Source organism: Tachyglossus aculeatus, chromosome 16, assembly GCF_015852505.1.
Source record: "Tachyglossus aculeatus isolate mTacAcu1 chromosome 16, mTacAcu1.pri, whole genome shotgun sequence".
In the NCBI taxonomy this organism is placed as follows: domain Eukaryota; kingdom Metazoa; phylum Chordata; class Mammalia; order Monotremata; family Tachyglossidae; genus Tachyglossus; species Tachyglossus aculeatus.
In genome coordinates, this window is record NC_052081.1 from 45,090,046 (window position 1) to 45,105,829 (window position 15,784).

General features: G+C 52.1%; 1 protein-coding gene across 3 annotated transcripts in view; it reads left to right on the top strand.

Moving 5' to 3' along the window:
• Positions 1–15,784, top strand: part of MACF1 (microtubule actin crosslinking factor 1) — a 337,049-nt gene that overhangs the window by 215,360 nt on the left and 105,905 nt on the right. For 2 of the 3 annotated variants that reach the window (XM_038758002.1, XM_038758003.1), the window contains exons 36-45: positions 3,481–3,633; positions 4,739–4,972; positions 6,573–6,797; positions 7,743–8,264; positions 9,393–9,569; positions 9,845–9,968; positions 11,406–11,614; positions 13,056–13,373; positions 13,929–14,095; positions 14,737–14,893. In XM_038758002.1, coding sequence (XP_038613930.1) covers positions 3,481–3,633; positions 4,739–4,972; positions 6,573–6,797; positions 7,743–8,264; positions 9,393–9,569; positions 9,845–9,968; positions 11,406–11,614; positions 13,056–13,373; positions 13,929–14,095; positions 14,737–14,893 — 2,286 coding nt within the window. Of the gene's footprint in view, positions 1–139; positions 374–3,480; positions 3,634–4,738; positions 4,973–6,572; positions 6,798–7,742; positions 8,265–9,392; positions 9,570–9,844; positions 9,969–11,405; positions 11,615–13,055; positions 13,374–13,928; positions 14,096–14,736; positions 14,894–15,784 lie in introns of all 3 variants that reach the window. The other variant, XM_038758001.1, reaches the window with a different exon arrangement.

The window sequence follows — 15,784 nt, forward strand, 5'->3', positions numbered from 1 at the left end:
CTCTGGAGGCCCTGCAGAAGGAGGTACCAGCACTGAAGGGAGGTGACTGTTGATGGAGACGTAAAATGGTTTCCACAGCCTGGGCGTACTGAAAGGGAGAGGTTTCACGCCCCGTTTCCCTTTCCCCCTCTCACCTCAGGACCTGAAGGAGCCCCTTTCAGAAAGAAAATCCCAGCTGGACACCCTGGCTTTCGATATTCAGTTCTTCATTTCTGAGCACGCCCAAGACCTGACTCCTCAGCAGAGCCGCCAGCTGCTGCGCCTTCTGAACGAGCTGCAGAGGTCCTCCCGGGAGCTCTGGGAACGGGCCACCGCTCAGTCAGGGGCTCTGCACGCCCGCCTGCAGGACGTGGAGCGGGAGGCCCAGGTTAAGGTCAGGCTGGGCCGACCTTGCGGCTGAATCCTGTCCGTCGCGGTGCTTTCACGCTCTGGGGGCTTGGAGGCCCCGTCCTTGCTGATACTTCTGTTCTCGCCCAACGTTAATCCGAACAACTCGGGTTAGTTCTAGGTCTCTGAACTGGGAGGAAGCTAGTCCCTGCTGCTTTTCCCACCGCTGTGTGACCTTTAGGAAGCCTCCACTCCTCTCTGGGCCTCTGAGCAGATATGGAGTAACCCCCTCCCTCTTACAAGTGAAGGAAAGAGCACTGACCTGGAGTCAGAGGTCACGGGTTCTAATCACAGCTCTGCCACTTGTCTGCTGTGTGACCTTGTGCACGTCACTTCAATTCTCTGTGCCTCAGCTCCCCCATCTATAAAATGGGGACTATGACTGTGAGCCCCATGTGGGACGTGGACTGTCTCCAACCTGATTAGCTTGTATCTATCCCAGCGCTCAGTACAGTGCTTGGCACATACTATAGTAAGCTCTTAATGGATACCATTAAAAAAAAGTTCACTGTGGGCAGGGAATGTTTCCACCAACTCTGAATTATTATATTCTTCCAAGCACTTAGTACAGTGATCTGCACACCGTAAAGCACTCGATAAATACCATTCAAGGTTTATTATTACTATTGTTGATATTCTTAGGTGGGCAAGGTTCTCAGCTCATCTGAGCGACAGGGCTTTAGCTCTGTCTTTGTTCCCATTACAGTCCCAGGATGAAATAACTCCCATGATCTTGGGTTGTTATCTTTTCTTCCTGTCAAGAGGCGAGCCTGAACTTGGTCTTGGAAATTTTCATTATAATGTTTTTGTTATGTGTCTTTATGGCTCCTCTCTTTATAATAATTATGGTATTTGTTAAGTGCTTACTATGTGCCGGGCACTATTCTAAGCTCTGGGGTAGATAGAAGATTGGATTGGGTTGGACACAGTCCCTGACCCACAAAGGGCTCACAGTCTTAATTCCCATTTTTCAGATGAGGGAACTGAGGCCCAGAGAAATGCTGTGACTTGCCCAAAGTCACAGAGCAGAGAAGTGGTGGAGCTGGAATTAGAATCCATGGCCTTCTGCTTCCCAGGCCTGTGCTGTAGCCACCAGGCCATGCATAAAAGTCAGTGGCTTTAATCCAGCACTCAATCTGCGCAGAGCACTGTGCTAAGCACTGAGGAGAGTACAACAGGCTTGGTAGATACGTTCCCTGTCCACAAGCATCTTACAGTCTAGAGGACTGAGACACGAGGACTTTTAGAAACTCATAGACATCGGAGGGTCACCCCCTGGGAGCCAGGTGGAATATATTAAATAGTAATAATAGCCACTCCACTCCTTTACCCTTTCACTGCCTACCCAATGGGGCATACTAAAAAGGATAATTACTGAAAATAATAACAATAATATTGAACGTTTGGTGTAATTTTGAACTGTATGCACAGTGAAATGCTGTCTGGGCTGCTGTGGTGACAAGATGGCTTTGATTTTACTGTTTCCGAGAGTAATCTTCATCCTGTCCCCCTAAGCCTCCCGTTGACCCTTTCTGAGACAACAGAGCGCCCTGGATGGGTTGGCACTCTGACTCAGGATGGCCTTTATTGAAACTCCGGGAGATCCACTCCATCGAGGACGTTTCCGCTAAGTGCTGAGCAGAATAAAGAGGGGTGATGTCAGAGGCACAGCCATCCCTTTCTCCAGCCTCCAGTTTTGACCATGATTAGAGAATGATGTCCTAATCCAGGATCGCAGATAAATCCTCTCGGCTCATCAATCGGAGCTCCCAAATCTAGGACCTTGCAGCTGCTTCTTTTTCGAGCTGGCCCCACTCGATCTAGGCAGCACCCAATGAAATCGGGGTCTCCTTTCCTACTGTCCATGAATGGTGGGTGACTTTCCAGTGGGATAAGATAGGATCAGAGAAGCCTAGACCTATCACTGCACGTGACCCCTCTCACCGGAGACACTATTAATCCCCAAGTGTGTATTAACCGTCAGTAATGCTCTGCCGTCCGCGCGCGTGTTTGTGTGTGTGTGTGTTTGTGCGTTAACCTGTTTGCTTTGCTTCTTTCAGATCCAATACGCACCCATCCTAACCCAGGAAGATCTCGCTCTGTGGCTGAAGAGCTCTTAGGAGTTCCCTCTCAGAGCCCTTCTCTCTCGCTCGTCCTAAAGACGGTGAAAGAGAGGCCCGGGCTGGGTACCTGTCCGTAAGTGAAGGTGCCCAAGCACCAGCCGGCGGTAGAGGCTGGTGAGGAGAAGCCGCTTGGGAAGGATGGTCAGGGACACACACATCATGCTCAGTCGCTCAACCGGGCGCTTCCGTGTCGTGCAGCTGAGGGGCGGTCCGAGTGCGGGGTCCAGCACAGGAACGGCTGTCCTCTCCTGGTCTCCTTCGACTGTTTTCCTGAGCACCGGTGGGCTTCCGGGTGGATTGGGGCCCCCGGCCCAGGCACGTGGAGGAGCCGGCGGGCGGTGGCTCCGGGCTGGGTCAGCCTGGTTCCGGAAGGCCTCTCTCGACGGCTTCCTCCTCCGTCGCTCCGTGGGGCCATCCAGGTGTGGGATCGCCGAGCTTGAATCCCACCTGGTTGTGGTTAGGACATCCGGCCTCTTTGGCAAGTCTTCATTTTTCAGAGGCTGGCCAGCCTGCTGGGGCCTAATATTGTCGACCATTTCTGGACCAACTGGGGTGCCCGTCAAGAGGGCGAGTACGGGGACTAGAGGGAGCCGAAACTTCCAATGGGCAGCACTTAGGCGGCTCCGGCGGACGGTTCAGCGGGAGGAGTAGATTGAAATTGGGGGGATCAGTTGGAGGTATCCCCGCCCCATCTGGCTTGGACAACCGAGGCTACTGGTCATTTGGGTAAATTGGAGGGGGACCATCCCAGGGAGAGATGTGGACCGACCCAGGCCCCTCTCCGTGCCCTCTGATTGCTGAAACAGTCTGAGGAGAGGGAGTTGCCAGACTCGATTCCTGTGCTGCATCCCACCCCTCCCCCACGTCCTCACCACGGTAACCCTCCGATTTTGCTTTTCAGAGACCCGCCTTGCCAACCGGGGGTGTGGCCGGTACTGACTGTCCTCTGCCCCCTTTGCCTTCCTGCCAGAGTCTGCAGGAGCAGCAAGCCGTGTGCCGTAAGAAGCTGGAGGGTCTGTGCCGCTGGCTGGGCGAGGCCGAGGGGGTGCTCAAAGACCGGCAGAGGAGAGCGGCCAGCAAGGAGGATCTGTCCACACTGCAGCGGAAGCAAAGTGACTTGAAGGTCAGTGCTGGACCTGAACAAGGAAACCACAGTTAAAGGTGGAAAAGACCAAACAGATCGATCAGTCGGTGGTATTTATTGAACACTTTCTGTGGGCAGAACACTGCACTGAGCACTTGGGAGAGAACAGTACAATAGAGTAAATGTTATTATTATTAGTAGTAGAAGTATTATCAATAGTAATAATAATAATTATGGTATTTGTTAAACACTTACTGTGTGCCAGGCACTGCACTAAGCAATGGGGTAGAGTTGATAGACACGCTCCCCGCCCACAAGGAGTTTACAATCTAGAGTAAGCTTGTAGTGGGCAGGGAGTGTGTCTGTTTAGAATTGTGCTTTCCCAAGCGCTTAGTGCAGTGCTGTGCATACAGTAAGTGCTCAATGGATACGACTGGGGAAGCAGCCTGGCTCAGTGGAAATAATAATAATAATAATGATGATGGCATTTATTAAGCGCTTACTATGTGCAAAGCACTGTTCTAAGTGCTGGGGGGGGGATACAAGGTGATCAGGTTGTCCCATGTGGGGCTCACAGTCTTAATCCCCATTTTACAGATGAGGTAACTGAGGCCCAGAGAAGTGAAGTGACTTGCCCAAAGTCATGCAGCTGACAAGTGGTGGAGCTGGGATTTGAACCCATGACCTCTGACTCCAAAGCCCGGGCTCCTTTCCACTGAGCCACGCTGCTTCAATGAGTAGAGTTGATAGACACGCTTCCCACCCACTAGGAGCTTACAATCTAGAGTAAACTTGTAGTGGGCAGGGAATGTGTGTGTTTAGAATTGTGCTCTCCCAAGCGCTTAGTACAGTGCTGTTTACACAGTAAGTGCTCAATGGATACGATTGGGGAAGCAGAGGGAGGACATTCCAGGCCAGGGGATGACGTGGGCCGGGGGTCGACGGCGGGATAGGCAAGAATGAGGCACGGTGAGGAGAGTAGCGGCAGAGGAGCAGAGGGTGCGGGCTGGGCTGGAGAAGGAGAGAAGGGAGGAGGTGAGGTAGGAGGGGGCGAGGTGATGGAGAGCCTTGAAGCCGAGGGTGAGGAGTTATTATTGTTATTAGTATTGCTTGACTGTCCCACCCTTATCTGTCATGTCCTCAGGACTTGCAGAAAGATATCCAAGACCACGCCAGTGCCTTTGCCAATGCCATCAAGGCCACCGAAGAGTTCCTGGAGGAGAACCGCACCAAGTTAAATCCCAGCGAACTGGCCTCCCTGAGAGAGAAGCTTCGCCAGGCCAAGGAGCAGTACCAGGCCCTGCAGGAGCGAACACAGACTGCTCAGAAAGAGCTGGAAGGAGAGGTGACTGCGGCCATGCAGCAGGAGACTGAAAAGGTAACCAGGCGATGAGGTTCAGTTGTTGAGGGGCCCCAGCCCGTAATGGGGATGAAAGAAGGTCATCTCTGGGCGAAGCTGCAGAGCTACTCAGGGGAAGGTCCTGGACACGGGTCTAGGGGATGACGGGAAGAGGGAATATTCAGGAAAGGAAGGGAGGGAGAAAGGGGGAGAGTGTCACATCTTCATCTGTTGTGCTGTCCATTGACCTTAGTAGGTTGGAGGTGTGTCATAGGCAAACAGAATAAAGTTCAATCCACATAGTTATGGGAGAGAGCTCCCCAGAAGCAGGAGGAGATACTAAAAACACAAGTTTACGCGAGGGTTATTTCCAAATATGATAGAATCAGTCAGTCAGCCTGTGGTATCATTTCAGCGCTTACTATGTGCAGAGCAAACTGCCTTAGAGTCCGAGTGGGTTTTTATTTGGAGTTTAAGCCCCCTGGGGACGGGGAACTTTCACTTCCCTTTTTAGTCAGTCAGTCAATCGTCTTTGAGCACTTACTGTGTGCAGAGCGCTGTACTAAGCGCTTGGGGGAGTACAATATAGCAATGTAGCAGATGCATTCCCTGCTCACAATAAGCTTACATTCTAGAGGGGGAGATGGACATTAATATAAATAAATGCAGTTACAAATACGGGCATAAGTGCTGTGGGGCTCGGCAGAAGAATGAATAAAGGGAGCAAGTTAGGGCTTCGAAGAAGGAAGTGGGAGAAGAGGAAAGGAAAGCTTAGTCAGGGAAGGCCTCTTGGAGGAGATGTGCCTTCAATAAGACTTTGAAAGTGGGGAGAGTAATTATCAGATATGAATGATGGTATTTGTTAAGCGCTTACTATGTGCAAAGCACTGTTCTAGGCGCTGAGGGGGATACAAAGTGATCAGGTTGTCCCACATGGGGCTCACAGTCTTGATGATGATGATGATGGTATTTCTTAAGTGCTTACTATGTGCAAAGCACTGTTCTAAGCGCTGGGGAGGTTATAAGGTTACAAGGTGATCAGGTTGTCCCATGGGGGGCTCACAGTCTTAATCCCCATTTTACAGATCAGGTAACTGAGGCACAGAGAAGTTAAGTGTGGCTCAGTGGAAAGAGCATGGGCTTTGGCGTCAGAGGTCATGGGTTCGAATGCCGACTCCGCCACATGTCTGCTGTGTGACCTTTGGCAAGTCACTTAACTTCTCGGAGCCTCAGTTACCTCCTCTGTAAAATGGGGATGAAGACTGTGAGCCCCACGTGGGACAACTTGATCACCTTGTATCCCCCCCAGTGCTTAGAACAGTGCTCTGCACATAGTAAGTGCTTAGCAAATGCCATTAAAAAAAAAAAGTGACTTGCCCAAAGTCACACAGCTGACAAGTGGCGGAGCCAGGATTAGAACCTCTGGCCCCCAAGCCCGTGCTCTTTCCACTGAGCCACGCTGCTTCTCCTAAGTAGATAAGGGACCTGTAGCAGTACTGTGATCGAACACCCAGAGGGTGCAACACACTGCACTAAGCACCCGGGGAATTATAAGAGAAGCACAGGACACATTCCCTGCCCACAAAGAGCTTCCTCCCTAACACATCTTTTTCACCCCAACCATCTCTGCCGCCTTCAGACTAAAGCGGCAAATGAGCTGGAGGAAAATCAGAGGAAAATCGATTCGCTCCTGGACTGGGTGTCCTCTCTGGAGTCCACGGGTGGCCTGTCCATGCTCAGTCTCCCGACAGTGGGGCAGACACCAGGTGGCCAGCCCGGCGGAGGGAACCAGGATACGGTCGATGGTCAGGTCGGCGTGGACCGAGCCGAGGAGGCCCTGGACCGGCAGTATGAGAGTCTGAAGGTGAGACGGGCCCCCGAGTCCCTCTTCCTGCTCAAATCGGGGGTTTCAGCTCTTGGTGTTGAGCTAACCATCACCTTCCCCCCCCCCCCACCTCCAGATCACCCTGTCATATTTATTGAGCGCTTATCGTGTGCGGGGCACTGTACTAAGCGCTTGGGAGAGAACAACGCAGCCATATTCTAAACACGTTCCCTGCCCGCGGAGAGCTTACAGTCTAGAGCGGGAGACAGATATTAATATATCAAAAAAATTCTGGATTTGGACATCGGTGCTGTGAGATTGTGTGACGCAGAAGGGACAGAGTGGACAATGGCATTGAATTCAAGTGTCCTTGCTGCCCCAATTCTTGACTATGGTCATTCATGTGATCCAGGGGAACTGTTGTGCAGTTGTGTCCCAAAGAGCAGCTGATAATAGTAACTGTGGTCTCCCCCTTCTAGACTGTGAGCCCGTTGTTGGGTAGGGACCGTCTCTATATGTTGCCAACTTGTACTTCCCAAGTGCTTAGTACAGTGCTCTGCACACAGTAAGCGCTCAATAAATACTAATGAGTGGTATCTGTGAAGTTCATTCATTCAGTAGTATTTAGTAAGTGCTGTGTGCAGGGCACTGTACTAAGTGCTTGGAAAGTACATTACAGCAATAAAGAGAGGCAATCCCTGACCACAACGGGCTTACATTCTAGCCGGGGGGAGCGTACTATATTAATTCCTTATGTAGCACTTATTATATCCTAAGCACGGAGGTAGATACAAGGTCATCTGGTCCCACTTGGGGTTCACAGATCAAGTGGGGTAGAATGACCAGAATCCACAAAGGGCTCCCCAGTGCCCTAGGGGTCAAACCTGTTTCCTCTTGATGCTGAGGTGTAGCGGCCAGCTGCATTTTGCTGAAAAGCCAGGGTCCCCCTCCCGACCTTCGGCCTCGCTCTTTTTCTCGCCTCAGGCTCGACACCAGGAGCTGCTGTCCCAGCAGCAGAACTTCATCTTGGCCACCCAGTCGGCTCAGGCCTTCCTGGACCAGCACGGCCACAACCTGAGCCCCGAGGAGGGGCCCCGGCTGCGGCAGAGGCTGGCGGAGCTGAAGGAGAGGTACTTGGCCTCCCTGGCCCGGTCGGAGACGGAACTGAAGCAGGTGCAGACGCTGCGGGACGAGCTGCGGAAATTCCTGCGGGACCACGGGGAGTTTGAGACGTGGCTGGAGCAGTCGGAGAAGGAGCTGGAGGGCATGCACCAGGAGGATGGCGACCTGGCCTCCTTGCTGCGGCCCATGCTGCTCCGCCAGGGGAGCTTCTCCGAGGACGTCATCTCCCACAAGGGAGACCTGCGCTTCATCACCATGTCGGGCCAGAAAGTCCTGGACGCCGAGGGCAGCGCTGACCACGGCTCCGGACCCGCCGCCGCCAGGGTCCTGGTGAAGGACAAACTGGAAGACGCAACTCAACGATACACAGCTCTCCACTCTAAGGTACCGTCTCGGAGTGCTCAGGCCAGAGCCCGGGGGACGCGGGGCACCTTAGAACTGCTAGCCCACCCCCATGCTTAAGAGTGTCAGTGGTGCCTCCTTTCAATCATTCATTCATTCAATCGTATTTATTGAGCATTTACGGTGTGCAGAGCACTGTACTGAGCGCTTGGAAAGTACAACTCACTGCTGCCCAATCTGTGCTTCACTTTTCAATTGGGGTAGAGGCGGCGTGGCCTAATGGATAAAGCACGGGCCCGGGCGTCCGAGGACCTGGGTTCTAATCCTGGCTCTGCCACTTGCCTGCTGTGTAGCCTTGGGCAATCCCTTGGCTTCTCAGGTCCTCAGTTTCCTCAACTGCAAAATGGGGATTGAGATCTGTTCTCCCTCCTACTTAAACCTGGGAGCCCCAGGTGGGACAGGACTGTGTCTGACCTGATTAACTGCTATCCACTCCAGTGCTTAATAATAATAATAATAATAATGGTATTTGTTAAGCACTTACTGTGTGTCAAGCACTGTTCTAAGTGCTGGGATAGATACAAGCTAATCAGCCCGGACATAGTCCCTCTCCCACATGGGGCTCGCAGTCTTAATCCCCGTTTTACAGATTAGTTAACTGAGTCCCAGAGAAGTCAAGTGACTTGTCCAAGGTCACACAGCAGACAAGTGGCAGAGTGGGATTAGAACCTAGGTCATTCTCCCAGGCCCAAGCTCTATCCAATAGTCCACACTGCATTTCCTGGCTTAGAACAGTGATTGACACATAGTAAGCACTTAAACTCCTAAATTATTAATGGTATCAAATGAGCACCTAGTCAGTCAGGTAATTGAATGTCAGTTGATTGAATGCATTGGATATCTGCCGTGTGCAGAGCACTTTACTAAGTGCTTGGGAGAGTGAAAGAGAGAGAGAAGATACGCTGTCTTCCCACAAGGAATTTACAGTCTTGCAGGAGACACAGACAGAAAATAATTCACAGATAGGCAGAAGAAATGTTCAAAGGGTACGGGATGTGAGGAGTGGCGAGTGCCAAAGTGTTGAGATGTTACGCACTTAGTACAGTGCTCTGCACGCAGTAAGCGCTCAATAAATACAGTCGTCTGACTCCCCACCTCATCTCCCGACAGTGCTCCAAGTTGGGCTCCCACCTGAACACGCTGCTGGATCGCTATCAGCAGTTTCAGAGCAGCACAGACGGGCTGCAGACGTGGATGCAGCAGTGCGAAGTGGAGGTGGAGAGGCTCCTGGCCGACACCGTGGCCTCAGACCCCAAGCTCCTGCAGCAGCAGCTCACCAGCACGAAGGTAAACCGAGCTCCAGACCTTCGTCCTGGGGCGGACGCGGCCAGTTCAGAAGTCTTTCCCTGGGGCGAGTCCGGGAAGACTCACAGGTTAAAAACGGGGTCAAGATGGGTGATGTGTCGGGGAATGAGGGATCAGGCTCCAGTTCCTGATCCCGATCCCTTTCCCCCATCCCCAAATCCTTGGGATGTGGTGGGAGCTTGGTAGCGTGTCCCAGTCCATGCTGGAATGGCTAATGCCGGCTGTCCTTGTTCTTTTCTTGCATCGGGCTGGAGCAGCAGCTGCAGGGCGACCTCGCAGAGCATCAGGTACCTGTGGAGAAACTCCAGAAAGCGGCCCGGGATCTGATGGAGATCGAGGGCAGGCCAGCCCCTGACCCCAGCCACATTCAGGAAACCACAGGTCAGTTGGTCAATCATATTTATTAAGTGCTTCCTGTGTGCAGAGCACTGTATCAAGCGCTTGGGAGTATACAGGATAACAATGTAGCAGACACGTTCTCTGCCCAATATGCGCTTTCTGTCTATAGGGGAAGACAGATATTAATATAAATAAATTACAGATATGTACTGTGTGTGGTGGGGCTGGGTGTGGCGGGGGTGAATAAAGGGAGGAAGTCAAGGCGATGCAGAAGGGAGTTGAAGAAAAGGAAAAGAGGGCTTAGTCAGGGAAGGCCTCTTGGAGGAGATGTGCCTTCAGTAAGGCACAGGTACTATCAGAGTCGGGGACGGGGGGAAAGAGGGCCTGAGAGTGGGGGGTTGTGAAGACCAGAAAGTGGGCTACTTGGGGGTCAAACTTTTAAGAGGCTGATGGATCTCAGATGAGAATTAAAAAAAAAAAAACCCAGAAAACAACAACAAAAAAAAAACCCCGAACAACTTGGGTGGTCAAACTATTAAGCGGCTGATGGATCCAAGATGAGAATTGTCTGCAGCGGAACCTGCAGTAAACAGGCAGTGAGGATCAATTAGTGGTATGTATTGAGCGCTTACTGTGTTCAGGACATCGGACTAAGCGCTTGGGAAAGTACAAGAGGATGGAAAGATTCTTGGTGTCAGGCTAACATTGAACTCAGCAAGTGCTGTGCCAGCTACCTGAGGACAGAGCCTGGATTATTTAGGGTTGCCTGGGGAGGACGGGATGGTAAAGGAGGGAGAGAGGGGGGAAATGGGGGGAAGGAGGGGAGAGGAAAGGGAAGGAAGGAAGGAGGGAGGGTTAGTTTCCACCGGTGGGCTCTCCTTGGCCTCACTGGGTTTCCTGGGGTGGCAACCTTACCCAAAGAGTCAATGACAGGGCAACGTGAACCCTGGAGCTGTAAGAGTGGCTGCCATTGGCTCAGGCAGAATCAATCAGTCGATATTTGTCAAGCACTTACTGTGTGCAGAGCACTGTACTGAGCACTTGGGAGAGTCCAGTACAGCAAGATTAGCAGACAAGTTCTTTGCCCATAGTGAGCTTGCAGTCTAAAGACAAGCTGAAGGCCGCTGTGCTTCTGGTGGGAAAAGGCATGGCCTTTTTGGCTTCAGGCTTGACATAGTGGGGCTCATTGAAGTTCCTTTGAGTGTGTGAATTTGCTTCTGGGGTTGGGTACCTCTCTGTCTCTGTCTCTCTGTCTCTCTCTCTCTTAATTTATTTCTTTTATTAACCTTGTCTCGTGGGCACAAGGGCCAGGTCTCTCCCCTTGTCTTTTCACTCTGTCTGGGCTAAGTAAAATTTCATCACATGGTCTTGAGATGACCGATCCCCTTTGGTTGAAGACCCCTGGCGTCGAGGTTCCCCAGAGGCCAATCACATGTATGCTTTTTCTTCCCTCTCAAACCCCCTTACCGGGATTCCCAGACTCCATCCTGAGCTGCTTCCAGAGCCTGTCCCGGCGGATGGCGGAGCGCTCAGACCTGCTGCAGAAGGCCATCTCCCAGTCTCAGAGCGTCCAAGAGGGCCTGGAGAGCCTGCTGCAGTCCATTGCCAAGGTGGAGGGCGGCCTGGAAGGGGAGCAGGTGGCCACCATGTCCTCCGCAGCCATCCAGGAAGCGCTAGCCACCAACACGGTGAGATGGCTACCCTCAAGGCAGTTGGGAGAAGATCTGCGTTTGCGGGTCCGCTAGGGGACATGGGTCGGTGGGGGTTGGAAGGGGAGAATATATGTTGCCAACTTGTACTTCCCAAGCGCTTAGTACAGTGCTCTGCACACAGTAAGTGCTCAATAAATATGATTGAATGAATGAATGAGAAGAGGTGACCCTCTTCCCAGGATGTGGGACTCGGGAAGAATCTTACAGAATCCTCCTACCTAAATCTATTGACGAGTTTAGAGGAGTTGGTTGGCTTGAAAAAGACCCATTAATCAGTGAACGGTATTTATTGAGCGTCTACTGCATGCAGAGCACTGTACGAAGCGCTTGGTAAGTACGATGCAGTAGAGCCGGTAGACGCAATCCTTGCCCACAAGCTCGCAGTCTACAGGGGGAGACGGGCATTAAAAGAAATAACAGATGGAGAAAATAGTCGAATGAAAGGATATGCGCATAACTGCCTAGCTGCCCAGTGGATATAGCACAGTTCTGGGAGTCAAAGAAACCTGGGTTCTAATCCTGGATCCATGACTTGTCTGCTGTGTGACCACGGGCAAGTTACTTCACTTCCTCTGTGCCTTGGAGGGATTATATGGGACAGAGACTGGGTCCAACCTAATTAGGTTTGGATCTACTCCAGCACTTAGTAGAGTGCCTGGCACGTAGTAAAGCGCTTAAGAAATACCATTAAAATAAAAAGTGCTGTGGGGCTGGGGTGAGCATCAGAGTGCTTAAGGGCTACCCAGGTAGTGCAGAGTTGGTGGGCGGGAAGAGGAAATGAGGGCTTAGTCGGGAAGGCCTCTTGGAGGAATTCTGTTGCCGAATTGTACTTTCCAAGCGCTTAGTACAGTGCTCTGCACACAGTAAGCGCTCAATAAATTGAGAAGCCGCATGGCTCAGTGGAAAGAGCCCGAGCTTTGGAGTCAGTGGTCATGGGTTCCCATCCCGGACCCGCCAGTTGTCAGCTGTGTGACTTTGGGCAAGTCACTTCACTTCTCTGGGCCTCAGTTCCCTCATCTGTACAATGGGGATGAAGACTGTGAGCCCCCCGTGGGACAACCTGATCACCTTGTAACCTCCCCAGCCCTTAGAACAGTGCTTTGCACATAGTAAGTGCTTAATAAATGCTATCATTATTATTACTATTATTAAATATGATTGAATGAATGAAAGGAAATCTGATTTTAGGAGGGTTTTGAAGGTGGGGAGGGGGCGGACTGTCGGATCAGAAGGGGAAGGGAGGTCCAGGACTGAGGGAGAACCTGGGCAAAGAGCCTGGAAGCCTGTGGGCAAATTCTTAATCAGGTGGAATGTTCTGGGACCTGGGAGGTGAGGTGGAGGAGACCCTCTTGTCTCAAGCGGGTCCCTCCCCGTGCCCCCTGGGCACTGACGGGCCTGGCCTTCTGTGTCGTGGCAGAAACTGAAGCAGGACATCGCCAGGCAGAAGAGCAGCCTGGAGGCCACGCGGGAGATGGTGACCCGCTTCACGGAGACGGCGGACGGAGCCACGGCCGCCGGGCTGCGGGGCCAGCTGGCCGAGGCCAGCGAGCGCTTCGACCGGCTGTGCAGGCGTCAGCGGGAGAAGGAGGCCGCTCTCAAGGAGCTGCTGCCCAAGGTCGAGCAGTTCGAACGTCTCACGGAGCAGCTGCGCCAGTTCACGGACAGCAGGGCCCGGAGCCTGGCCTCTGGGAACCAGCCCGATCGAGACATCGCCCATTTCTCCCAGCAGATCCAGGTGAGGGTGCGATCGCACACATTAAGCCTTCCCTGATTAAGCCCCCATTTCCTCTTCTCCCACTCCCTTCAGCATCACCCTGACTTGCTCCCTTTAGTCGCCCCCCCCACTCCCAGCCCCACAGCTTTTATGCACCTATAATAATAATAATGATGGCATTTATTAAGCACTTACTATGTGCCAAGCACTGTTCTAAGCTACTGGGGAGGTACAGGGTGATCAGGTTGTCCCATGGGGGCTCACAGTCTTCATCCCCATTTAACAGACGAGGTAACTGAGGCACAGAGAAGTTAAGTGACTTGCCCAAAGTCACACAGCTGACAATTGGCGGAGTCAGGATTTGAACCCATGACCTCTGACTCCAAAGCCTGTGCTCTTTCCATTGAGCCACGCTGCTTCCCATTTATTTCTTTCTGTTAGCATCCGTCTCCTCCTCCAGACTGTAAACTCGCCGTGGGCAGGGAATGTGTCTGTTTATTCTACTCTTCCAGGCGCTTAATCCAGTGCTCTGCTCACAGTAAGCGCTCAATGGATACTATTGATGGATTGATTTAGGAACTGAATCTGGAAATGCGGGAGCAGCAGGAGAACCTGGATGCTTTAGAGCATCTGGCCAGCGACCTGAGCAGCTGCGGGATTTCCACGGACTTGTCCCAGCAACAGGAGATGGTGCAGAAGCTGAAGAAGGACTTCACCGAGCTACAGAAAACAGCCAGGGAAAGGTAAGCTCGGCCCTTCCTGGGGACTTCCCTGTTGCCGTGATTCCTGAGCGGAGGGAGGACCACCTTTCCAAGCATTTAGGCTACAGAATGATGGATAATAGACGTCAGCTCCCTCTGCTCAGGACCAGATTATGATGATTCTCGCTAATAGGGAGCCAGGGGTGACCTTCCGGCCAGTTCGCCTGATGACCAACCAGTCAGTGGTGTTTACTGAGCGCTTACTGTGTGTAGAGCACCGTTCTAAGTGCTTGGGAGAGCACAGTATAACAGAGTTGATGACAGGTTCCCTGCCTGCAGTGAACTAACAGTGTAGAGGATAGGTTTGCTCCTAGCGGATGATCATCCCTTAATCAGTGGTATTTATGGAGCGCTGATTGTGTGCAGAGCACTGTATTAAGCGCTCGGGAGAGGACAGCGCAGTAGAGTTGATAGACACGATCCCTGCCCATAAGGAGCTTCCAGACTGCAGGATGCAACACTCCCCAGTACTTAGTACTGAGCCGGGCCGCACGATAAATGCAATTGCTGAACTGATCGGGAGGACCGTCTGGGACCCAGCTCTCATCGATCCGAGATGCATCCTGGCAACGGCCCCTGCCGAGCTCCGGCCGCGCTGAGCCCCTAAACCTTCTCGTTGACAGAGAGAAGGAAACGTCATCCTGCCAGGAGCAGCTGGATGAATTCCGGAAACTGGTCTGGGGCCTGAGGAAGTGGCTGAAGGAATGTGAGGGGAGTGTGCCGTCAGCAGAGGCCACCATGGGGACCCAGGAATTGGAAAAGCAGATTGAGCGTGTTGAGGTGAGCGGGAGTGCATCAGGAGCCGGGTTAGAGGTGTAGCCCAGCACCCAGTGAGCAGCCGGCTCCTTCCAGGGGGGCAGGTGGGTTGGAGCTGTGATTTTTCAAACCGAAGGCAGCGGGGCCGAGTGGAAGGAGCTTAGAGCCACGATTTGGGAAACCGGGTTCTTATGCCCAGCTCTGTCCTGAGGCTCCAATTTCTCCATCTGTAAAATGGGGATAAGATACCTGCTCCCTCTACCTGTTAGACTGTGAGCCCCAGGTGAGACCAGGGGATGTTTCTGAGCTAATCATCTTATATCTCCTCAGTGTTTAGCACACTGGTCGGCAAATAGAGAGTACTTAATAATAATAATAATGACGATGATATTTGTTAAGTGCTTACACGGTGCCAGCGCTGGTGTAGATACAGGCAAATCGATTTGGACACAGTCCCTATACCATGGGGGCCTCACAGTCTCAGTCCCCATTTGACAGAAGAAGAAACTGAGGCTCAGAGAAATGAAGTGACTCGCTGAAGGTCACACAACAGACAAGTGGCGGAGCGGGATTTGAACTCGTGACCTTCAGACTCCCAGGCCTGTGCTCTATCCACTGTGTTGTTAATAAAGTCTATCGCCAAACTGCTTCATCTTTCCCTTCCCCTCACCCTATCCCAGTTCATTTTCCTCGATGTATTGTTGCAGTGCTGAAAGGCAGGGAGGGGGGGTGGCCCAGGAGATGAGGTGAGGTGAGATGAGATATACCTGTATATATGTATATATGTCTGTACATATTTATTACTCTATTTATTTTACCTGCACATATCTATTCAATTTATTTTATTTTGTTAGTATGTTTGGTTTTGTTCTCTGTCTCCCCCTTTTAGACTGTGAGCCCTCTGTTGGGTAGGGA